The sequence below is a fragment of the Heptranchias perlo genome, chromosome 31, assembly GCF_035084215.1.
Source record: "Heptranchias perlo isolate sHepPer1 chromosome 31, sHepPer1.hap1, whole genome shotgun sequence".
NCBI lineage: Eukaryota > Metazoa > Chordata > Chondrichthyes > Hexanchiformes > Hexanchidae > Heptranchias > Heptranchias perlo.
Genome location: NC_090355.1, coordinates 14,390,714 through 14,415,392, shown reverse-complemented (window position 1 = coordinate 14,415,392; position 24,679 = coordinate 14,390,714). Strand labels below are relative to the sequence as shown.

General features: G+C 39.4%; 1 protein-coding gene across 1 annotated transcript in view; it reads left to right on the top strand.

The window, feature by feature from the left end:
* Positions 1 to 24,679, top strand: part of cacna1ba (calcium channel, voltage-dependent, N type, alpha 1B subunit, a) — a 518,974-nt gene that overhangs the window by 359,784 nt on the left and 134,511 nt on the right. The window contains exons 13-20 of the mRNA XM_067969602.1: positions 7,829 to 8,032; positions 11,243 to 11,355; positions 11,449 to 11,561; positions 13,345 to 13,476; positions 15,050 to 15,122; positions 17,239 to 17,356; positions 17,744 to 17,811; positions 20,105 to 20,211. Coding sequence (XP_067825703.1) covers positions 7,829 to 8,032; positions 11,243 to 11,355; positions 11,449 to 11,561; positions 13,345 to 13,476; positions 15,050 to 15,122; positions 17,239 to 17,356; positions 17,744 to 17,811; positions 20,105 to 20,211 — 928 coding nt within the window. The remainder of the gene's footprint in view (positions 1 to 7,828; positions 8,033 to 11,242; positions 11,356 to 11,448; positions 11,562 to 13,344; positions 13,477 to 15,049; positions 15,123 to 17,238; positions 17,357 to 17,743; positions 17,812 to 20,104; positions 20,212 to 24,679) is intronic.

Below are 24,679 nucleotides of genomic sequence, written 5' to 3'. Positions count from 1 at the left end.
CTAGATTATATGTTCAAGTTTCTGGAGTGGGACTTGAACCCACGACCTTCTGACTCAGAGTGCGACCACTGAGCCAAGGCTGACACTTTCAGGGATCAGTATCTTGTTTTTTAGTTTAAATATAAGGATGTTTTCTTTTTATTTATATTTATTTATACACCATAAGACAGTAATGCAGGAAAGCACTTTGCTATGAAAGCTTGTGCTACACAGCTATCTAATTTGGTTTGTCTACTGGGAGAGAAGCTCACTCTCAGCTATAAACCAGCTTTTGTACTTAAAAGCTTTCAGTCAATGATAAACAATTCTTCTTCTGCCTCTCACAAAGCTTAAGAGTTCTTGTGAGCCTAGTATTTTTCTGCAGCTACAGTAATTTCACAAAGATAATTTTCACCTAAATCTAATTAGAATTTGTATTTTTTTGAACAGTCAGTGTGTTTGGGTTGATTGGAGATGTCAGTATGTAAATTTGCAACCTTCACGATGATCATTCACAAAGTACGATTGGTAGCAATTTGTTCGCCGCTCTGTTACTGCCCCCAGATCTTAGTGGCAGGGTCAGAAGACAATGGGCTGTTGTGAATGTCTATTTCATTCCCAGGTGAGCTACCCGAATGGTTTAGTGACTAGTGGTACTTCTGAGAGTGATAACACATAGCCCCGTCTGTACCGAGTGAGTTGACCCCAATTAGAGTGGCAACTGAGGTGGTGCAGTTGGCCTTCGCATCCCTGGGTTCGGGTTGGGCATAAATGGTCAGGATTCCTGCTCATGATTGCTCTCCAGTGATTCCTGCTGGAAGGATGCAGATTTGGACATTGGCTGAGCACAGGGTTTGTCTCAGTGATGATACCCCTCAAGCCTCGCAGATCAAAAATGCCCACTTGGTTGAGGTATCTGAGAGCTGCTGATCCTTTGTGGGAAGATCTCATAACTCATTTCTAATATTTAAGATCAACATTAAAATGTTGATCTGTGCAAGGTTGCTCCTGAGCATCTGTAAGAGCTGCAGTAGCGGTGGAGATGTAGGCTGGGGTTTTCTGCAGGTCATTGGCGGGGTGAACTTTGAGCCTGCTCCACTGCTCTGCTGCTGTGGTAAGCCTATTTTACATATTTTCAGCACGCTCACAGTGGGATTCCTATCTCTATTGGAAAGCCCACCTTTGCATGCAAGATGGCTGAGACGGACCTTAGTAGTGCATCATGGTTGGTGGCCTCTGGGGCTGGTCCCAAGGTGATTTTTTTTCTTAAAATTCCTGTCTAACTGATTCAGACTATGGAATTGATCGTCCTGTGTTGCTAGAGATGCAAATGATGGGAAATACATCGGATCCTCTCAATTCCATGTTAATGGATTACACCCAACCCCTATTAGAACTGGTGAGCCAGTAGAACTCGAGTGGGAAAATCCTGCCTGTGGTCACGGCAGCAGCTACTAAATTAATTTGCATTTGATCGTGTGGATGATTTTTATTGTATATCAATTAGAGAGTAAAAGTTTGTAAAACAGCAAAACAGTGCCAATTAAAGAGAAGGGAGTGATGGAATCAAAGCTGCATAGAGTTAGGGAAAGGGAGATTTACAAAGAGAGACAAGACTGCCAGTGTTATCAGACATTGAGAGACATTCCTAAAAATGTACTGGTCTAACCTAGTAAATTAGTTTCCTGATTATGCACTTTCTATGATGCCATGCCGCTTTCCCTCAGTTAGTTTAAATTGAGTCTGACAGCTGTTGAAGGCACAGTCGGTTGCCTTAAACTACATGATAAAATATTGTTTCCTTGTCATTAAAGAACAGAAAATTGGTGATATCAAAAAGGTAATTAAGCCCCATCTGAGAATGAATTTCTGTCAGTTCTAAATTTGCCTTTAGCTCCCCAGTGGAACTGCTCCTGTACCAGAGGCTATTATAAAAGAATATGCATATCTTTGACCAGACTGATTTGCTTGCAATGCAAGCGATTTTTCACATTAAACTTGACATGAATGCATGATTTTGAAGAACAGCTGCGACACCTGATATAATATTTGAGCAATGCAAACCTGAAGGTTGGAGGTTCAATCTCCAGTCTGTGTTGAGTTAGCAGATCTCAAGCCTTGGTAACGGTTGAGCCGAGGGGTCATAGTCTCAAGATAAGGGGTCAGCCATTTAGGACTGAGATGAGGACAAATTTCTTCTATGAGAAGTATGAATCTTTGGAATTCTTGACCCCAGAGTACTGTGGATGCTCAGTGGTTGAGTATATTCAAGACTGAGATGGATAGATTTTTGGACACTAAGGGAATCAAGAGATATGGGGATAGGGTAGGAAAATGGAGTTGAAGTAGAAGATCAGCCATGATTTTATTGAATGGTGGAGCAGGCTCGAGGGGGCGTACGGCCAACTCCTGCTCCTATTTCTTATGTCCTTATTTTGAGGTGCCACAATTGGTCTCAGCATCCCTGGTCTAGGGAGGAGGGAGGGGTGAAAAAAAGAAAACAGACAGGAATTTAAGCGAACATTTTAACTAGTGCGCTAAAAATAGCGCATGGAGGGAATCAAACCCATCGGTGAGAATTGAAGTAGGTTTAGCTTTGATGTCCACAATGCTCAAATCAGCAGGCAATATTGACTACCCGGTCTCAAATATGAAGATTGGCCTCTTGGACAAGGTATAGCAGGGCTGCCCATGCTGGTGGAACTGTACCCGGGCAAGGGTCAGCAGTTATACGAGATAAGGGGAGAAAACTGACGAGAAAAATCAAGGCTCTATTTGCCCATTAGCTCGGAGTGGCCCAGAAGCAAAAGCAGAGTAAAGTTGGAAATAAAAGCTGCCAGACCAGCAGATATATAGTGCAGCACTGCTAACCTGAAACTAACAATGGCATTCAAAACCATCATATGGGCACAATATTTAGAACAAACATTGCCCTGGATTGGAAGAATAGAGCCAGTCTCTAAAAGTCCTTTCTAACCACTAGTGTGGAGATGGAGATGGTGAGAATCTAGAGCCAATGACAGGACGTGTGGACTGCATGCAGCATGCTCTCTCTGGGTTTAGATTTTAGTATGAAGAAGACAGCACATTTCAATAAAAATGTTTTTTTATTTAAAAAAAAGAGCTGCACTTTTTCCTTTTTTTGTTTTTTTTTAAGGAGCCGGAGCGGATCCGAAGCCTGCAGCAGTTTCTATAGATGACGCCAGCAGCAGTTAGTGTTATTTTAATTATTTCTGCACCTCATATCACCAACATTTCATTTTTGGCTATTTTTTTTGGTGTGATTTTTTTTAATGATAGTGATAAACATCAGAATCCAAGATTACCTCGTGGACAACATTTATTCCCAACATTCAGATCACTTGAAATAATGGCACAAAGATGGCCAGCTTGTGAGCGCTTGACACATTTGTATGAAATTCCCCCTGTTTTAATGGAGCAAAGAACTTCATACAGATGTGCTGCATGTTCAGACGCCAATATCCCATAACATCCTTTCAAACCCCATGGATTTTAGTTACAATTGACAATCGCAGCATTATGATAAGGTGTTGCAAATGTGCTAGAGACTTTCCACTTATTTTCACTTCTTCATTTCAGTCCCACTATGCTGTGCACACCAAAGAAGTGATAGATGTGGAGGGGTTGTTAACCTGCTCAGAAGCAACAAATTACATTTATTGTGCCTTGAGCTTTCCCTTCCATGCCTCTCCAAGTCTGTCACCATCTTTTCTTCGTTTGCTGCCTCTTTCCACATTCTCCATTCCTCTGTGCTCCCTCCCAGCGGACTCATTTTGGCTGCACCACTTCTTTCCAAATGCGTTATTTGTCACCACATTTCTGCACTTCTTTCTCTCCAGGCTAAATTCAGCAATCCTGTGATCCCAGCGGGGAGTCTTTCCTGAAGGGAGCAAGGATCAGGGATAGGAATACAACACTGTAGCGCTACTTTTCCAACCTATGCTCTCTTCAACCGAGGCCCCCTATTGTGAGTGTGGGCTCAGTGAATTTACTTTTCGATGTTCTTTTTATTCCTTTTCAAGGGTTTTGTTTTCTTCCATTCAAAGCGCCCCATTCTTGTCCGATAATAGCTTCTGTTCAGAAGCCACTCATTTACGTTCGGCCAGAATTGGTACTCACTCCCGGTGCACACCATCCACTTTCCTTCTAACCTGGACTCCCCATCTGCTATATAAAGGCTTCGTTTTGTAATATAGTCCTACTCCTTAGTGGAATGGTTTCGCTAACACGCAGGAACACAGGTCAGAGTGAGCACCATTAAACTTCGAGCATCTGACCTATGACTGAAGTCAAACTAACGGCTTATCGTTCCCTTGTTCTGCCTCATCAGCCTTTTTAAAATTTGGAACTACATTTGCATCTTTCTAGTCTGAGGGAACAGTCCCCGACTCTAGCAAACTGTTAAAGATACAGGCAAGGGGCTCACAAAGCACTTGTCCGATCTTTAATGACCCAATCGGGCAGATGTCATCTGGGCCGGTCGCCTGATCTATTTTGAGGTTTGTTATTCTGTCTAAGATGACAGAGAATAGTCAGTTATAACTTGTTGGAGGCAGCTTATGTGAAAGTAGGCCCACACTACTAACTCATGGAATTATAATAGTCCAACTTTATAATACATTTAAAATTTTCCATCTGTTCACACTTCCTGTCAACTTTTTCCATTATAAATTACTCTGTATACATTTATAATGGCAAGTGCCTCTGTAAATTTGTCAATTTGTAATTATACCCTCCTGCCTATGGAGGTGCTGGAGCATGACAAGTTTACAGAGGCTGTTTCCATTATCAATGTAGACATAGGAATTTATAATGGAAGAATAAAAATTAAGACACAATGTCTGTGCATCCTGCTCCAATTATTCCCTGCCCATTAAGCTCACTTCTTCTGAAAACCACACTTGGTCTTTACTCCGTGTGTGGAACACCACGAGAGATTGACCAGTCACGTACAATGTTTGCAAAGCACAGTTGCAAAACCAAGTGTGCAGTTAAGACTTCCAATCATTTGCTTTTCTTCCCCTTTTTATTACAGTTTAAATATTTAAAAAATTGTTTAATAAAACAAATCTCAGCAAATTGAGATTAATCATGAGGGTTCTCCGCAGTACAGTCTACTCCTGTTAATTCCGTTACTTTTTGTGCTGAAGCATTTAAATTATCTAGTAATTCAAATAAGGCAATTGGAACAAAATAGCACTGTAGACTTTTATTTCTAAGCACAATCAAATTTGAATTACCCCGTAATTTGAATTGAATTGCTTCTAATTATCAGAAAGAGACTGTATTTAAAAAGGACGAATAGAGAACTGCCCATTCGTCTGATTATGTATTAATAAATATAAAGGGAGCCCAGGTCAGTTATCCTGCAGTAAGTTGGCTGCCTTTTACAGCAGGATGTGAGGAAATCAAATGTACATCAAATTTTAATTGGAGGAGAATGTCAGAAATTTCATTCTATGTCATTGTTTTTGTTTTTACTTTGCTTCTTCCTTCCACTGCTCATTGGCACTCTTCTATTGATGTTCAATTTTTTTGGCTGTATTCTACAGCAGCCTCTGTTTCTCAGGCTTGCTGGAAGACTGCAGTAGAAAATTGTTGAGCAAGTTGATATCAAAATGCATTTTCTTGAAAATGTTTTTTGAAATTTGACACATAATGGATTAATGGCAACAATTGGGCACCACTGGAGTGTAAATTTATTACTTCAATCTGTTTCCTATTAAGCTTTCAGAGATATTCTCTGTACACCAAACTGTGCATTCACAAAGCAAACTGTAGCATCAGCATAACTGAAAATATTTTGTGAACTCTGTAACAGTGTGGGTCTTCTGTCAGAATAGTTTCCCTTTGAGAATCAGCGCAGAGGCAATTATATGTGAACACCAACTCATCATCTCATTTATTCATAAAAATGTTCCGCTTTTTACCAAGCTTGATATGTGAATGCCTCTTGTTTGTTTCTGGAATTCTTAAGGAAATGGCCATGCGGGGGGACTGTCTGAAAAATAAATGATCACCTAAGTAACAAAATTACTCAGTTCAATTTTGAATGAACTTAAATATTCAATGTATTATGTTGCGATAGCAACCAATTAAAGCTTGCTGCGAGAATAAATAAATTGGAATCTTAACATGGGGCATGAAATAGTACAATGTATACTAGATGATGATGTGGATGTTGTGTCATGGTCATTTGTGGCCAGTTTAGGCATGGCTATAGCTTTGACTGTTTTTGGTCCTGTATATTAAAATTGACAACTTTATAAAAGAAAATTTTACAGCAATAGTTAAATACTTTAACGATGTGTTGGAGTACCAGACAGCTGGTAAAATAATGTACTCAGAGAGAGTGAGGACCTGGACTCATCCCCACAATGAGCTCTCACTCTCAGCCTGGTTTTCTGACAGGTGTCAATTGGAAGCAGCCTCCCTGAGGGAGGGAAAGAAGATTGGAGATATTAGAAGGTTAGATTTTACTGACCTTGAATGTTTCCTGCCACTCTATCCCCCACAATGCTTCTAGCACCAATGTCAGAGGCCTTGGTACTTGTCCAGAAGTGATGCATGATACCAGGTGGAAAATAACTACAAAACAGGATGAGGAAAAATATCATCTTTTCTTGTGAATTTTATGTTGCTCAGAGTGATGGATAGTTGTGTTGGAATACTGAGTACTTTCTTACTTTATTGCCATCAAGCACTTCAGGCTTAGTTGTAGCAAGGGTTAGATGCAGGATAAACGTAGGAACAAGAGTAGGCCATTCAACCCCTCAAGCCTGTTCCGCAGGAATTCCCTTTACATTACTTCAACAATGTGCCCACAAAGCTGTTAAGGTGAGGTCAATTGAAAATTTAAAAATCGAGATTGCTAGATTTTTGTTAGGCAAGGGTATTAAGGGTTACGGAACCATGGCGGGTAGATGAAGTTAAAAGATACAGATCAGCCATAATCTAATTGAATGGTGGAACAGGCTCGAGGGGCTGAATGGCCTACTCCTGTTCCTATGTCTGAGAACCTCAGAAATGCACCATGTACTACATCAATGCGAGACCCATTGCCCATACTAGTTATGCATAAGGAATCTTGGTGAGATTGGGAAGTAAGTACCAATTGATCCTAAGCTATGAGCTGCATTGTGTTGTTTATTTGTGCTTACTTGGAACTGACCTGCGATAGCCCAAAACCCATTCCACTTGGGATCCTGAGAGCTATCAGGAGTCTTCCATTCTAACACTCCTTACGCTAGATTCAAACTCGGGTCCGCAAATCAAGCAGAACTCCGAAATATTCTTGCATCCCAGCATCACAATTATTTAGCCCTGACCAGCTGCCCTCCACAGTCAACACCGCTCCCCTCCCCATACCAGTACTACAGGGATCATCGGTTCCTTCAGAGTATCTGATTGTTTATCCATACTTATTCCTACGACCTTCAATTCCACTGTCAACCAGATAATCAAAGAGACATTTGCGCAAATTAGTGCTGTCATGAATAATTAACTGACAGTAGTTTGTTAGAAAGAGAGTGAATGGATAATTATGTTTATTTAAATAGCACCATCTTATGAGCTGCGACTAAATAAGCAGTCACAGATGAGTTTAAATGATGTTTTACAAAAAGGAGTCCTTGGTTACAGCACACTTTCTGCACAGTATTCCAATAAATCTGAATAATCTATTCAATGCTTAAATAAAAAAAATTAAACCTATGGGCTTGAAGTGATATAGAACAAATTCCTATAAAGAATATTGTCTCATTTGATTTGAAGCATTTACAATTATACTGAATTTTACAATTGTTTCAATTTATATCTCTTTTCACAGGATTTACTCGGCCCAGCCTGAAAAGTGTTAAAAATGAGAGCTCCTCCTATTTTCGGAGGAAAGAGAAGAGATTTCGCTTCTTCATTAGACGCATGGTGAAATCGCAGAGTTTCTATTGGATTGTTCTCTGCGTGGTGGGACTTAACACGCTCTGTGTTGCAATTGTCCACTATGATCAGCCTATGTGGCTCACAGAGGCTTTGTGTAAGTATGCAGGACTATCCTATTAAGCCCATTTTCATGTGTAAGAGCGGTGTTGCTTCTAGTTAGTTCAAAAACATTCATACAAAACATTTCCTGAGGTTCTGGTGAAAACTGATAAACTGAGACCTCAGTATGCCTAAATGTTGGCATTACCTTTGCACTTAGAGGAACTCTATTTTACTATGGGGGGAGTACTCTTCAATAATTTATTCATTCTTTTTAGAATAACTTACAAATTCTTTGTCAAGTATTTGCTTGTCAAGTCATCTGCTGCTCGAAAATAGAAAATTCACAACAGAATGCTTCTTCCTATGGGAGAGACCATATTTCTTGTCTCCTCCGCCCTCCGTGTTGACCTTGCTGACTCAATCTGATTTCTCAATAAGACTAATCCTAAATGGGATGTACTACCCAGAGAACTAGTTTGTAAAATTTTAATCCTGCCAATACAGAATAGGACATTGTTTTGCAACCATATACAGTAATCTCCCTTACTTGAGGCAATTTTTTAAAATTGGGACCTTGCATCACAATCAGGCCAAGGTCCTTCTTAAAAAAAAAAGCAGGTATACCATGGTAAATGTGAAGAAAACTGTGACGGGCTCTGCGCAAATCCCAGTTCGTAAAAACACTGCACAAGGTCGAACTGAGTTATACTGACCAGGAGCTCCTGCTCCTAATTGTGATCCGTTGACTGCTTCAGGAAAGCTCATGTTTATGAATGTCAGGTAAAGATAGGATTAGGCTCAATTATGATGCCCACCCTGATCTAATAGGTTGCTTACGTGCACTATCTAAAGAAAGAAAGACTTGCATTTATATAGCGCCTTTCATGACCTCAGGACATCCCAAAGCTCTTTACAGGCAATGAAGTACTTTTGAAGTGTAGTCACTGTTGTAATGCAGGAAACGTGGCAGCCAATTTGCGCACAGCAAGCTCCCACAAACAGCAGTGTGATAATGACCAGATGATCTGTTTTAGAGATGTTGGTTGAGGGACAAATGTCGGCCAGGACACCGGGAAAACTCCACTGCTTTTCTTTGAAATTGTGCCATGGAATCTTTTATGTCCACCTGAGAGGGTAGACAGGGCCTAGGTTTAACATCTCATCCGAATGATGGCACCTCCGAGAGTGCAGCACTCCCTCAGTACTGCACTGGAGTGTTAGCCTGGAGCTAGGCTTATATATGAAAAATGGCTGCTTGAGTGAGGTATCAGAGGGCGGCTGGTACCTATGGACCGTACCCCAGCATAAGTTAGCAACCACTGCATTATCATTATCCTAAATAAAAACAGAAAATGCTGGATAAGTTCAGCAAGTGAGGCAGCATCTGTGGAGAAAGAAACAGAGTTAACATTTCAGATTGAAGACCTTTCATCAGAGACCATTATCTACCCACTTGGTCACTTCTTCAAGAAAGTATAACATTTGTCATATTGCCTTCAAAAAATTCATGTTGGCTGTCCTTGATAACCTGTGCATTTCTAAATGTTCACTAATTTTATTTTGAATTATGAATTCTAAGTGTTTTCCCACAACTGAAGTTAGACTAATTGTTCCCTGAAAACCCTGTTTATCTTCCTCTACCTTCTTGGCTACTCTCCAGTCCAGTGGTGCAAATTTTCCTCTTTGAAGAGAACAGCAACTTATGGCCAAAGCCTGTTCTGACTTCTTTCAACAGCCTAGGGCACATGCCATTGGGCCTTGTGACTTATGACTTATCCACCTTGAGTTCTGGCAATTTTTTCAGAACTAATTCCTTTGCTTTACTTATTTCTAACAATTATTCTACATCCACCTCCAGAACACTCATGTTCTCATTTCTCCCGTCATGTGTAAAATCTGATGCAAGATATTTATTTCATATCGCTGCCATACTTTGATCCACCACAATTAGACTCCTCTCTCCTTCATTCCAGAACGATTCTAACCTCTCTTTAACTATTCTTACACTTTATATATCATTGTAAAAGCCCTTACTCTTGCCTTTTATCTTTTCTGCTAGCCTTTTTACCGATTCAATTTCAGCCCTTCTGACCTCCTTTTACACCTTCTACAACACTTTCTATATTCCTCTTGATTTTCTTTAGTATTATTACTCCTAATTTGATCATATGCCTCCCTTTCAAGTTTCAGTTTAATTTTAAATCTATTTATCCATGGAATGTAGCCCCTTTCCACCTTATGGTAACATATTTATTTTGTACTTCATCCATCTGATATTTGAAATATTCCACTACTGATCTGTTTCCTGTTTGCTAACTTTTCTGCCCAGTTAATCTGGGCCAAATCCTTCTTACCTTGCTGAACTTTGCCTTCTTCCAGTCCTGCACCCTTATCTTTAACTTTTCCCTATTCTTTTCAGTTCTTACTTTAAGCCTAACTTGTGGTCACTATTTCCCCATTGTTCACCAACTCTCACATTAGTTGTTTGCCCCATTTCAATGCCCAGAACTCAAAAAAAAAATGTAGCACGTACTATTTCGTGGTGTGGAGTTTGGAATAAATTCAAAATTATATTTGCCTACATAACAACAATTGCTGTGCTTCATAAACTAGTTCATTATATACAAGGATACATTTTGAGAGACATAATAAAGCATTGTATAAACACAAGTCTTTCTTGACACTCCGCTTATTAGCAAATGAATATCATTGAGTTATGTGAGGAGACTTGAGACACTATGACTCGAACAGAAAGGGCTAACAGGAGATTTAATAGAAGTTTTTAATATGATATCCGGTTTTGATGGGATGAATAGGCAAAGACTGTTTTCTGTGGTTGGGTAGTCAGTAACAAGGCATTATAAATTTATAACTCTCAAAGAGAATAAGGAGAGAGATTAGGACAAACTTCTATACGCAGAAAGTTATTAAAGCATGGAATAGAGCCTATTGCATCTTTCAAGAGTAAAATGGACAAGCATTTGAAGCAGAGGAGGATACAAGGCAATGGGAAGAGAGTGGGGCAATAGGATTAGCTTGGATTGCTGTCACAAAAAGGTGGCACAAATAGCCACTTTCTGTGCTGCAAAGTTGTATGATTCTGTGGAGTTTGAATCCTTTGCACACAAACTTGGTAACCTCGTACATAAACAAAAGGTTTCTCAAGGTTGAAGAGTTTACCTGATGTGCTGTTAACGTGTAAATTATGCAACATGTCCATTATGTGCTATTATACAATTTTAACAAATTATTTTTATCTCAGATTTTGCTGAATTTGTTTTCCTTGGACTTTTCCTGACTGAGATGACCTTGAAGATGTATGGTTTGGGGCCAAGAAATTACTTCCATTCCTCATTCAACTGTTTTGACTTTGCGGTAAGGTTGAGGTTGTGTGTTTGCAAGCAGACAATGGAGATCTTAATATCTAGAGCTCACTAACTAAATATATGTTGTATACTGTTTTTGCAGGTGATCGTTGGTAGTATTTTTGAGGTAATTTGGGCTGCTGTCACACCGGGTACCTCCTTTGGTATAAGTGTGCTCAGGGCACTTCGCTTACTAAGAATCTTCAAAGTAACCAAGTAAGGAGAATATTGTGAACTTCCCTTTTCAATTTCTTTTTAAATTTTATCTTGCAATAAAAAAAATTATTTGCACTGCGATAGGTTTTATGGTTAATTCTGCATGAAACCTGCAGCTCTATATACCCTAACTGACTATAAGGCACACTCAATGCAAATTAGTTCCATCCTGCCCCAGTTCCAGTTCTTTATCGTGCCATTACCTTATGACTTTAGAACTGTTTAGTTTTTTTCCCTTAAAAGATTGCATTGGTTTTGCATTCATTGAATCAGTTGTCGTTTTGTTCCAATGGACAACTGTGAGTCATCTCGCTGTCATTACTGCACAGTACTGATGTTTGCGTGCTTACCATTTTGGTGCTTCCCATTTTGTTGAAATAGGGCAATGGCCTCATTGTCACATTGTTGGAAATAGCCAGTTGTATAAATATACTTATGTCTAAGCATGCAATGCACATCATAGACTTTCTTACTATATGAACGGGGAAGTACCATAAGAATTGTCCTCATTACTTGAAGCTGGAATAAAAATATGGAGTCCAGAGTGAGAGAAGACCATTTGGCCCATCAAGTCTGCTAGATCCAAAATCTGTGTGATTATTCCATCACTAATTTCCCCTACCACCATTACCAACAACATCACCTGTTAATCCACTATTTTAAGAAACACTTCCATTCCCAATTTCCTATGGAGAACAAAAATCAAGCAGTGGTATTAATATCTCGGTGGTATAATCCCTCAGCTGAGCTTCTCAATATATATTGGTCCAGTTCCCTTATAAAGGTATTAATTGACCTTGAATCAACTATCATCTCTAGGGGTCAGTTCCACATGTCCACTGTCCTGTGGGATTCAGAAGTATTCTGCAAAGTGTTGTGTTGGTACTGATTGTGAATTGCTGCTCGGGGAAATCACATAAGTAACCTACATTTTAACTGCTGCTACAGTATAAAATATATTTAATATAATGTGATGTTTGTAGTCAGCCATTTTCAAATCAGCCAACAGGGCATCCTCGAACCAAGCTCCTAAAAAAAAATGCAATGTCTTGCAGCACTTAGAATCATACAGCACTGAAGGAGGCCATTCGGCCCATTGTGTCTGTGTCAGCTCTTTGAACGAGTTATCCAATTAGTCCCATAGCCCTGCAAAATTTTCCTTGTGTAATTCCTGTCCATTCGACCTTACAGTACATTGAAGCTCAACCATTTTATGATAATCACTGGCTTGTTCTATTATTCAATTACTTCTATGGCTATGTGAGATATTCACAATTAGAACTTAAGCCTCAAGTGCTTCATTGTCTTGCAGCAATCATTTGAGTTCCCAAATCTACCCAATTGTGAAGCTGTGTGGTCACTCCATTTTATGCTTTGAATGTCTTCATAAAGTTCATTGAACTTGTATGTTAAGACAAGTCAACCTTGCTACTGTTAAACTTCTATTAATAGAAGTTTCTCAATATACAATTGTCACACACTTATTAACTACAATCATCCTATTTCACTAAATACTTGCACCTATCAAGATCCATTATCTCAACCAGTTTGAAGTATATCATACAAGTCAATAAATGCTCTATATACTAATATGATCAATATTCACCCAGTAACCCATTCAAGCCTCAAAGGTAAAGTCTTACAAAGAATGTGATTTTAAGGATAAAGTCACAGAAAAAAATGGTCTAGCCTTTTTAAAGAAATGATCCCTGTCAGATAAGAGGTCATAGGAGCACCACTGTTGTGGTTGTTTTGTTAAAACAATTGATCTGTGTTTTTAAAGGTACTGGAACTCATTGCGCAATCTGGTGGTATCTCTGCTGAATTCCATGAAATCTATCATCAGTCTGCTTTTCCTGCTTTTCCTGTTCATTGTAGTTTTCGCCTTACTTGGAATGCAACTCTTTGGCGGACAGTAAGTCACATTCTAGTACAAAAGAAATTTAAAATCTTTTTTCTACTATTGAGAAACCTATATGAAAGGTGAAAGCCCATGGTGCTAGATACTGCCAAGGTTGAAAAAAGTAGGAGAGAAGATGAAATCAGTCAAGAAATAATGGGTGAAGGATACCACGCTTGAGTTTTCAAAGCCTGTACATTGTTGGAGGTGGCGAAGGCCAATGGAGGCTACAGGTGTTCCATAATTTAGAGGTCCCGAGAAAGAATAGGGTCGATTTTATCTCGCGGTCTAGCGAGCGGCCAGCCCATCCGGGAGCAGAGGCAGGGAGGCTCAGCCGATTCGAATGGCCGGGCTTCATTAACGTGCCGCTTGCCGACTTCCCGACCAAAAGGGCCACGAGGTCGGCGGAAGGAGGCTGCCCAGCCGTTAAAATCACACGGCTCGGAGGCCACCGCCAGGAACCCCGGCGAACTGTCCCCGTAACAAGGTAAATGGCTGCGAGGACTCGGGATAGGGAACTACGGTCCGGAGAGATGGAAGCAGGGACTGAGGAGGCATAAGATTTCCTTGAGGGGCCCACTGATGCACGACTGCTGCTCCTGGCCCACAAGGAACCTTACAAAAAAATGTTTTAAAACTTACATTATTGGGCCTCTGGGCCCTGGCTCCTGTTGGTTGCAGGTTTGACCTGGCCGGGGAGGCCTCTACTGCTCCCTCACTCAGGCCGCAGGCAAAAATAGCAGTTGGGCCCTGATGACATCATCGAAGCCCGATTAGCATATTTAAAAAGGATTCTGCCAGCTTTGGGTGGGTGTCCTTGCCGCCTGCAATTCAAAATTGCAGTCGGCCAGATCAGGGCGTTAACAGAATGGCTAAACCCCCCGTTCTGTTTTAACTGCCTTCTGCCCAGTTTCCGCTGAGCAAGGAAAGGGTTAAAATTTCACCCATAGAGTCAATATAGGAGACTGCAATAAACCTTAATTTCAGAGCAGTGACCTTAGATGGAGGAGTAGGAAGAGTATGTGAGTTGGTATATTTCAAGTTTAGGAGGAGTAGAAAAGAAAAATTTAGAGAGGCTATGATGCAAGTCTCAAAATAGAGAAAGACAAGAGAAACGCTTGAGTTGAAAGGATTAAAAAAACCTGCTTTATAACCACACCTTGGACATGTCATATCATTGCAGTGTTAACGGAATTATAAAACAATTACAATACTTTGTGAAGGTTGAATGGAATATTAACTTCAGTTGGTAGTTTCCTTTTACCGATTTCAAATCCAGCTCATGTTAATAGCCTACATCTCATATTTGCTCGTGTGCATGTTCTGAAAATCCACAGCAAATGGTTTAATAGCACAGAACGAGTCTCAGTCCATTAGAGCATTCCCAGTTTATCTGCATGGTCTGCTCATCACTGCCATTTCCATCATCAAGGACATTCAGGTGCACCTTTAAAAGTTTTGTGCACTATTTGTATTGCTATGCTGCTATTGGGACTTGTATTGCTGTCTGCAGTTGCAACGTAAAGCTCTCCAGGTTTTAAAAAATGGAAGCAGAAGCTAATATACATGTGGTTTTGTTTGTCTCTAGGTTTAATTTTGAAGATGGAACCCCCCCGACAAATTTTGATACATTTCCTGCTGCAATTCTCACTGTTTTCCAGGTTAAAAAAAAACATTTTATTGAGTGAATTAAGGTCTTTTTAGGATATTTCTGCTTTTTAATCGTGCCACCTCTCTTGTATTGGCTGTTGCATACAATAAGTTTGCAATGAACATTAACAGTAGGCAACACTGCTTGCAATGACCACAGAGCATTCGTGACTTGACTAATTTTCTGGGTCCTGCACACTCACCAATGCACTCTGATAATGAAAGGTAACGTGTGCAATAGCCTAGGTATACAACATTCATAACATCAATGAAAGCCAGCACAGATTTGTTAAGGGAAAATCACGTTTGACTAACTTGATTGAGTTCTTTGATGAAGCAACGGAAAGGATTGATGAGGGTAGTACGATTGATGTTGTGTATGTGGACTTTCAAAAGGCATTTGATAAAGTGCCACATAATAGACCTGTAAGCAAAATAAAAGCCCATAGGATTAAAGGGACAGCGGCAGCGTGGATACGAAATTGGCAGAAAGCAGAGAGTAGTGGTGAACAGCTGTTTTTCAGACTGGAGGGAAGTGCACAGTGGTGTTCCCCAGGGGTCGGTATTAGGACCATTGCTCTTTTTGATATATATTAATGACCTGGACTTGGGTATACAGGGTATAGGGTAATTTCAAAGTTTGCAGATGACACAAAACTCCGGAATGTAGCAAACAATGTGGAGGATAGTGACAGACTTCAGGAGGACACAAACAAACTGGTGAAATGGGCAGACAAATGGCAGATGAAATTTAATGCAGAGAAGTGTGAAGTGATACATTGTGGTAGGAAGAATGAGGAGAGGCAATATAAACTAAATGGTACAATTTTAAAGAGGGTACAGGGAAGAGAGAGACCTGGGGTTGTATGTATACAAATCTTTGAAGGTGGCAGTGTAAGTTGAGAATGCTGTTAAAAAAGCATTTGGGATCCTGGGCTTTATTAATAGAGGCATAGAATAAAAAAGCAGGAAGTTACACCAAATCTTCATAAAACACTGATTAGGCCTCAGCTGGAGTATTGTATTCAATTCTGGGCACCACACTTTTTAGGAAGGATGTCAAGGCCTTAGAGAGATTTACTAGAATGGTATCAGGAATAAGGGACTTCAGTTACGTGGAGAGACTGGAATAGGTGGAGTTGTTCTCCTTGGAGTAGAGAAGGTTAAGAGGAGATTTGATAGAGGTGTTCAAAATCATGAATGGTTTCGATAGAGTAAATAAGGAGAAACTGTTTCCAGGGGCCCAAAACCATTTTCTTCTTAAATTTTAGTTGGGCCAAGAAGAGCATTCCTGTTTCCCCACCCCCTCCAGGCCTGGACTGTCAGCTGGCTCTGTGTAGGAGCTGGATGATTTCACACTCTCCCGAACCGGCGAGCTGCAGGGAAGCATTGGTTTGGCACACACAGCTCACTGGATCCATATAAATAAGGCCCAGGCTTCAAAATGCCTTTGGCCTCATGGCAGAAATACTGGGTGGGAGTCAGGCTCGCTCTGCTCGTGCCTGTTTTGCGCCATTAAAATTGGATCAGTGACTGTGTTCCCATCTCAAAGGTCTTAGACGCAACTGTCAATCAAACCCATTATCCCAGGCTGCGGCCTGATTCTTTGATCTGTGTCAAGCTAACTGGAGCACCTTTGAAGTTACGCTGAAACAAAAGGCAGTAGATGTCTGCATGTCTTATAATTAAATTAGATCAACAGCGATACATCAATACTGAATGGATTGCTAGTCTTTGACGATGGCCATGATGTCTGTGATTGAATAGAAAAGCTCTGGCCATTCAGACAGTTCACACCCAGCTTATCCCATTGCAGCCACCTGCCTGGTCCCTCAGTTGATAGCTGAGAGATACTTTGTGTGAACTTGGGTTTTAATCCTTACATGCTGTTTCTCGCAATACAAAATACAAGTGACAAGTTCAACATATAAAAAGCACATTTTTCTCATGGAGACTTTGACTGTTAAAAGATGTAGGGTACTTTTCTACACCTAGTCTTGATTTAAACATTTTAGGTTTGTAGATAATTGACAATATTCACAATCATTGAAGCTTTCAGTCAGTAATGTAGTTGATAACTGCTAATGAAACAATTGAATCTATGTTCTTCCATTATTAATTGCGCAGGTCTTGACAGGAGAAGACTGGAATGCAGTTATGTATTTTGGAATCGAATCACAAGGAGGAGTAAAAACAGGAATGTTTTCATCTGTGTTTTTTATTATCTTGACACTGTTTGGTAATTGTATCCTTTGAAACATGGTCAACATCTCTTGTTGAAATTTGGTGAGTCATAACTTAATCTTTAAGTACCTGTTGACTACTAGTCACTGGGGAGTATTGCTAATCCTCAATTCAGCTGAATGGCATAAATCTGGATACTCTATTAGTGTCTTTCAGTCATAAAAATGTTCCTTCTGTCAGCTGAGCTGTGAAACCTTTTCAGCATCACAAATCCTTAATACATTTCCCCCCTACTCACTTCCCCTCTCCCAGCAAGCTACTGGAACGTGTGTGTAAATGAGTTAATGAATGGACAAGATGGGAGAATGAAATGTGTTGCTGAGGGTTTTGATCCCATTTTAACTTTGACCTTAAAACAAATTTATTTCCTTAACTTTATTGTGAACAGACACCCTCCTCAATGTCTTCTTGGCCATTGCAGTTGACAACCTGGCAAATGCACAAGAACTGACAAAGGTTCGCATTTCAAGTCATACTCTTCCTTGTAAAACTGGCAATAAACGTTTTGAGGTGAAACACAAATGATTCCTCTTGGCTTTTATCATATGTTTTGCTTATGCTGGAATACAAAACAGCATCTTGTTCTATTAAGGAACACATTACCTTTATTAAGGACAGAGCATTTTAAATGTGAAGAATGCTTGCTGTCCTCAAAGGCACTAAATTAACAAACCAAATATTACAGAAGCAACATAATTAATTGCAAACCATAAGTCACACGTAATAAGTTTATTCCTATTATATTCAGCTGAGAAGCTTGCCCGACACAATTAAATAGTACAAGTGTAGTCATTAAATGTGAGTTCTTGTTTCCAGTTCCAACTGAAGTGTGTCAAACTAATGTATCCAGTTCAATATGGAGATAAAAAGATGGATGAAAAAACTTTTCACCACCATTGTAATTTCTTCGCACAACTGCTGTCAGAGGGTCTGAGACAATAGACAGATACCAGGAACTTCCAGGTAGATAGAGGGGGAAATTGGAGAGCATGTATCACGATCTCGCAGCAGCCTCAAAAGCACCGCCTGCACTGGGCTGAGAAGTGTTCATGTGTAAAGCACACTTTTCCCTGCCTCTTCAAACATCGTTCACATGTAGTGAACACTCACTTACAACACACAGCTGTGTTATTTGTTCAAAAACTGCGCTAAGTTGCTTGTCCTTCTTCACCTAGGGAAACCCAAAGAGAGAAAAAGAAAACAACATTTAAAGTTCAGGAAATAGGAAGAGGAGAGTATTTTTAAAAATAGAACCTAACCTATTGGAATCAGGACCCATAGTAACGAACACTTCTAAATTAATTTCAAATTAATTAGAGTTCAGAGAAAGTACATAAATTTCAAAACGTTTATCAATAAGAACATTTTCCAGCAATGTAGCTTTTCTGAGGTGTTTGTTTGTAATTTCAATGAATTTGATTCAAAAACCAGGTTGTTGTACCAACTATGAGTGTCTCCCCATAAATATTTGGAAGACAGCCTGCAGTGTATCAGCCTCTTTTTGTATGAAATGTAGTAACAGTGAAACCCCTTTCCAAAACAGTCATTGTTTCCTCAGAAAATCAGCGTTGAAAGAGCCACTGCTGCCAGGTGGTAGGTTACAGTGATTAGGTAATGAAGTATACAGTAAGTTGGCCCAGCCAGTTTTTTCTAGCATTACGGCATAAAAGGATTTCATCCCATTGATTATTAGCCATTAATAACAGTGATGTTCAGGGGAACTTGTGTTTATTGGAAGTTTTAGGGACATTTAACTTTGTTTTGGCTACTCACAGTATATATTCCATAAACATTTGTATTCTTCACATGCACAGGTCCAATCTAACAGCTAGCCCCAAATCTATCGTATCTTGCTTACATTGGTTAGAACTTGTCCACTTGTTTCCATCTGTATTATAGCAGCTGATTAAACCTTGGAGGCCATCGTAGCATTTTGGTTAAAAAAAAGTAACAAGCTTGAGTATTCCAAATTATCTGGGATGTCCCTTGCCCCCACTGCCCTGAGCTATTAAATCGGGAGTGCTTCTGGTGCTGACTCTCCTTCCTGTGAGCAAGCCCTTGCCTTCCATTTGGCAAGGTAGAGAGCAAGAACTACTGGCCCTTTTCCTGGAGCCAGTGTAGGAAAAGGGTACATCCCCATACATGGTACCCCAGGGGACAGCATTATCATTTTACTTTTATTGAATCGTAGAATCAGACAGCACAGAAGGAGGAAAATTGGCACATTCAGCCTGTGCCAGCTCTTTGAAAGAGCTATCCAATTAGTCCTATTCCCCTGTTCTTTCTCTTTAACCCAGCGAATGTTTCCTTTTTAAGTATGTATCCAATTCCTTTTTGAAAGTTACTATTGAATCAGCCTCCACCACTCTTTCAGGTAGTGCATTCCAGATCATAACAACTCGCTGCGTAAAAAAAATTCGCCTCTTCTCCCCCCTGGCTTTTTTGTCAATTATCTTAAATCTGCATCAACTGGTTACCGACCCTCCTGCCAGTGGAAAAGTTTCTCCCTATCTACTCTATCAAAACCCGTCACAATTAGATTAGTAAATTTTTCTAACGTAATAACATTTAGCCTTAGAAATGTCAAGGCGAAAAGAAACATTTCATTGTTTATATTTTGAAAACTTGGCATATATTTCATTCCTGAAAGGATTTCAGCAACATTACGATGTCAGTCAAAATAAAATGTACAGGCATTGAGTGGGACAATGTGTTTCTCAGAACCGTCTTCTACCATTTCCCTCTTCAGGATGAAGAAGAGATGGAAGAGGCTAACATCCAAAAAAATACCATCCAAAAGGCAATGGAGGTTGCAGATGTCAGCCCAATATCTGCAACTAACCTGTCCATAGCAGCGTAAGTTCAGAGTTCATGCAGCAGCATTGTGCGTGCAAATTTATTTCTCTATATCATTGCACTTCACATTGCTCTTTGCATGACATCAAAGCTATTGGTATTTCAATCTATTTTGTTTTATGAATAATCTTTTCTATGCCATTATTTTTTAAGTTCAGATATTTTAATGTTGTCATTGACATTCAAGACTGTTGGGCCATGGAATCTGCATCTAGCATGTAGTGCAAGTGAGTTAGCTATAACTTCCATAGGACTGGTCTCAGTACGTGACGGTGGGGGGCACTAAGATAGGTTTCAGTGTCCCTGGACTATAAAGAGAAAATATAGACAGTTCCTCCTCCACCTTATTGCTATCTAATAACCTCTGCTGGATGAGTGGACATTGGGTGAGGGCAGGATCATGCCGAAATGTGTTGTCTTCCCATGGTTCATTAGCCTCTTGACTCTTACTGCCCAGGCATGTGCCTGAAGATTGTTCACTTGGGAGGGCTACCAGAAGGCTGCTGGTGACTGTGGAACCATATTGCAGTGAGTGTGGATTCCCTGCAGTCCTTCCAAAGGGAGCCGGACGAGTTGCTGAGCAAGAAGGACATTTCAAGTCGTAGTGGGTAGATCATGGGGTGTCTGGGATGAGAGCGATTCATGAGTAGCTGCGGTCTCCTGGAACTTGTTAAATTGCCTTGAGGGGTCAGAGAGGAAATTTCCAGAGCTTTTCCTCAGGTTTTGTTTCAACACTCCAAGGAGATTGTGTGACTAGGAGGAAGGGGGGCTGATGGTGTGCACCATGTATCAATGGGGCAGGTATGATGGACCAAATGGTCTTTCCTCATATAATACATAATTCTCATCCTTATCATATGCATGTCTGTACTCTGGCTAAGTCCTTACCTTCAGGAGAGGAGAAACTGGGAATGGAGAGGGGGAGGCGGGGAACAAAGGAAAAGTCATATTCCATTGCTTAAAGTCTGATTTTTCTATTTATTCCATGTTTTTTTTAATTTGCTATATAATATTAAAAAGCAATGCCTTGGTTACTGACAGAGACGGTGCTATTCAGTCTATTGTACCTACAGTTGGAACTAAAGGTATTGATTAATTCTTCACATGTATAAGATTCATTTGCATGGATTAAAACGTATTTTCTGTTTGCGTCTCTTGTTTCTCTGCATAAATTTGAATGAAAAACCATTTCATTTTGGTTGTGTTTTCTTTCTGTTCAGCTTTTCGTTGCTTTAATTTGAGTTTTACGGAGGTGAGTTGATATAATCAGTCCCAGAACCCATCCCCACTCTTTCCTCAAACAGCCATATTGGTTCAGTACTCTGTGTTCCTAAGTTGGTTTATCTTGATCACAAGCTAAACACAGCAGTGAAAGCAAAAAGTGGAGATAAATTGTACAATTTACAGGGCTGAGAGGCCACTTTTAGCAAATGCTGCGACCCAATAATTGCTGTGCTTTTTAACTACTTTCTGATGAGGCCGGGAGGTTGAGTAAAATATAATCTAGCATTGATCTGGTCTATCTAGTTTTTCTACCTAGATCACGGTTCAGAGGAATAATGGCTTCATTGTTGTCTCCAGAATATTAGTTAGCATTAGCTTCACTTCTGCTGGTGCCAAGAGATTTTCTCCACTACGCCAAGCACATTGGCAACAGCATTAGGAGCAATCTGCATGGAACCCTGCCTTACATAGCCTATATTTCTGTTCAATTACTGCAGATTGTTAGAAAAGGTTAATTTATTTTTGGAAAAACATTTACCAATGCCATTATAATATGGAAACAGGGGAAAACCAGGGCCTTTAGATATTAAATGCCAGATCAGTTAACGGTCTGTTGCTCTTTAGGTTTTCTTTTCAATAAAACGGCAGAGGTTAGAAAATAAATGTTAACAAATCTCCTAAATTATTTATGTGGACTAACCATATCCAAATATCGAGCTTTGCAGACTTTTCAAATGTTAATCTTGACCCCCCCAAAAAATACAATTCTGTGGTTTTCTCCACACTTTCGTTTTGATGAGTGTTATCGAGTGTTTCCACTTTTTGCCTTTGCTGTGTGTCTGATCATAAAGCAACTTGATTCAGTTCCTTTCTTTTCCTCTGCCCGTGTCTCAAATGTGGTAAGTAGTTATTGTGTCAATCAGTTGATGCACTTCCCGTTTTTTCCTCTGATTGTGTGATATCAACTAGCCCCGCTAGGCCTTGCTGCTATATTTTTGATTTGATTTGTCACTAATCTATTTACTCTATTTCAGATTGTGATTTCAGGAATGATTTTTACAAAGTGACACTTGTTCAATTAATTTCCTTATTGAAGGTCCTGTATTGTATTGCTGAAGTAGTACTTTAAATGGAAGCAGGATGGACTCCGAAGGTTGAAACATTGAGACTGATTGTTGTTTAGTTGCATTGATTGTAATTCGGTAGCAGTTTTCACCAGAATAACTGCTCTGATCAAACCTGTGGAGGTGAAGTCGCAGACAAATGTAATCCGCCTATGAATATGATAGAGCCTGTTGACCTATTCCCAATGTATTTTTTGTTTCATCTTTTTTGCATGTGCAGTTTTGTAAAGCAAAATCGAGGTGCTCTATCTCGCAGCTCGTCAGTCTCCAGCGTAAATTCACCGTGAGTTGCTCTCTGTTACAATATTATACAGTAACCCCTTCAGAAAGTGTCATTCACCATTGTAACACCAAGTGTGAAGAGCGGATGTTGTAAACATGCAGTGGCTGTGCTCTTCCTGCTGTTGGACAACTCTTCGTCTACTACATTCACTGTCATTGGTGGCTTCTGTGCATTTCAATTTGTTGGCACTTTATTACGTTCCTTTGACCTTTCTACAGTGAATCAGGTAACATATCAACTTGAGTAAGAAAGACTAAATGTCATGTCATCGAAACATAGATAATAGCAATCCTCATTTTATCAAATTGTCTAATTAGGGTCACAATAAAACTACTTGTAAACAAATAAAATAGCTGTCTGTCAAAATCAATTAGAAGTAATTGTCCCCGAATACTTTCATTTGTTTAACTTAATTAAGTTGTTAATGGAACTATAAAGTGTTATTGTTTTCTAATTCATCTGATGTATGTTTGCCTTTAAAATCATCATGATTTATAAACGCTGAAAGCTGGACTAAGTTTAAAATTCTACAGAATTGTATTATTTCTATCTTACTCAATGACATATGGTCCATAGCTTTATCAAATGGTACCCCTTTAGAATTGGCAGTTAAACCTTTAGTTCATTTTAGTCATCATTGAGAAATGTGTTTGATGACACATAAATTTTTATTTTAAAGTTCTGTAAAATTATGGTAGTGACATTTACAAAACTTCAGCAATAAGGATCCAAATATTGTTTTGGTCGTTTTATCTGCTGCAGAGTTCTTACTTAAAACACATTGTTAAATTCAAAGATATTTTATGATGGGGACATTCTGTTCTCCAGGGTACCTGTAAAACACACGTATTGGAGGAAGTGAATAACATAAAACAAATAAATCTTATAATAATTCCTTGCACTGTTTAGGACCTTTGTCCGTGTTTAATTTTATTGTCGCCAGTTTTTGCTGTGCAATAGAAAAATAGGAGCCTGGAATTGATATTGTGGGATATTGCTGGCCAAACATTTGGCGGGCTTGTTGATTTTAAATGGGTTAGTGCCTCCATTAAAATAGTGGACAAACCGCACATATAATAATATTACACGACATGCTTTCAAAGCCCCAATGTTTTATTAGTGCACACTTAAAAACATTTTCCCACCATTTCATTTAATTTTATCGTGTATCGATGACATATTGGTGAATTTTGCACGCCAAAGTGTAGCATTTGAGGCCTTACCAGTTTATTAGCAATTCTAACAGCATTTAAAAAAAATATTGTACTACATTTTAATATTTTGGAAATTATAATTACTTTGGAAAACAGATCCCAGATGCTAAGATATAGGAACTGAAGTCTTTTATTAAATTGCAGTCAGTTGTGACAAAAATGAACAGGAAACAAATGTTCTATTTATTCGGAGCTTTTTAAAAAAAAACTCTATGATCTGATATGGTAATTTTAATGATTATTACTCTCAATTGCAAAGGACAGTAAAAACACTGCAAAATGTTGCATAAAAAAGCATAAATAAAATATTTTATTCCTTTTTCAATAATAATACAAAATTATTGTTTACTTATCTCCAGTGATAAAATGGCAGGCAGTCATGACCATTATGTTTCAGATGGTGAAAGCTTTTCAGCTGAAACTATCTGTGTGCATTGTACAGTGGAGTGGTTCTATGTTCCAGAATTCATTTCACTGTCTCATTTGAATGTTCCTTATCCAGCTTTTCAAAAAATGTGTTCCTTTGTACCATTTGGAGTAACTTTTTTGTGTGTGTATCCGTTCCCTGTTTGTAGCAAGTGTGATTCTGTGCTTCTGACATTCAGTAGTAGGAATTAAGACTG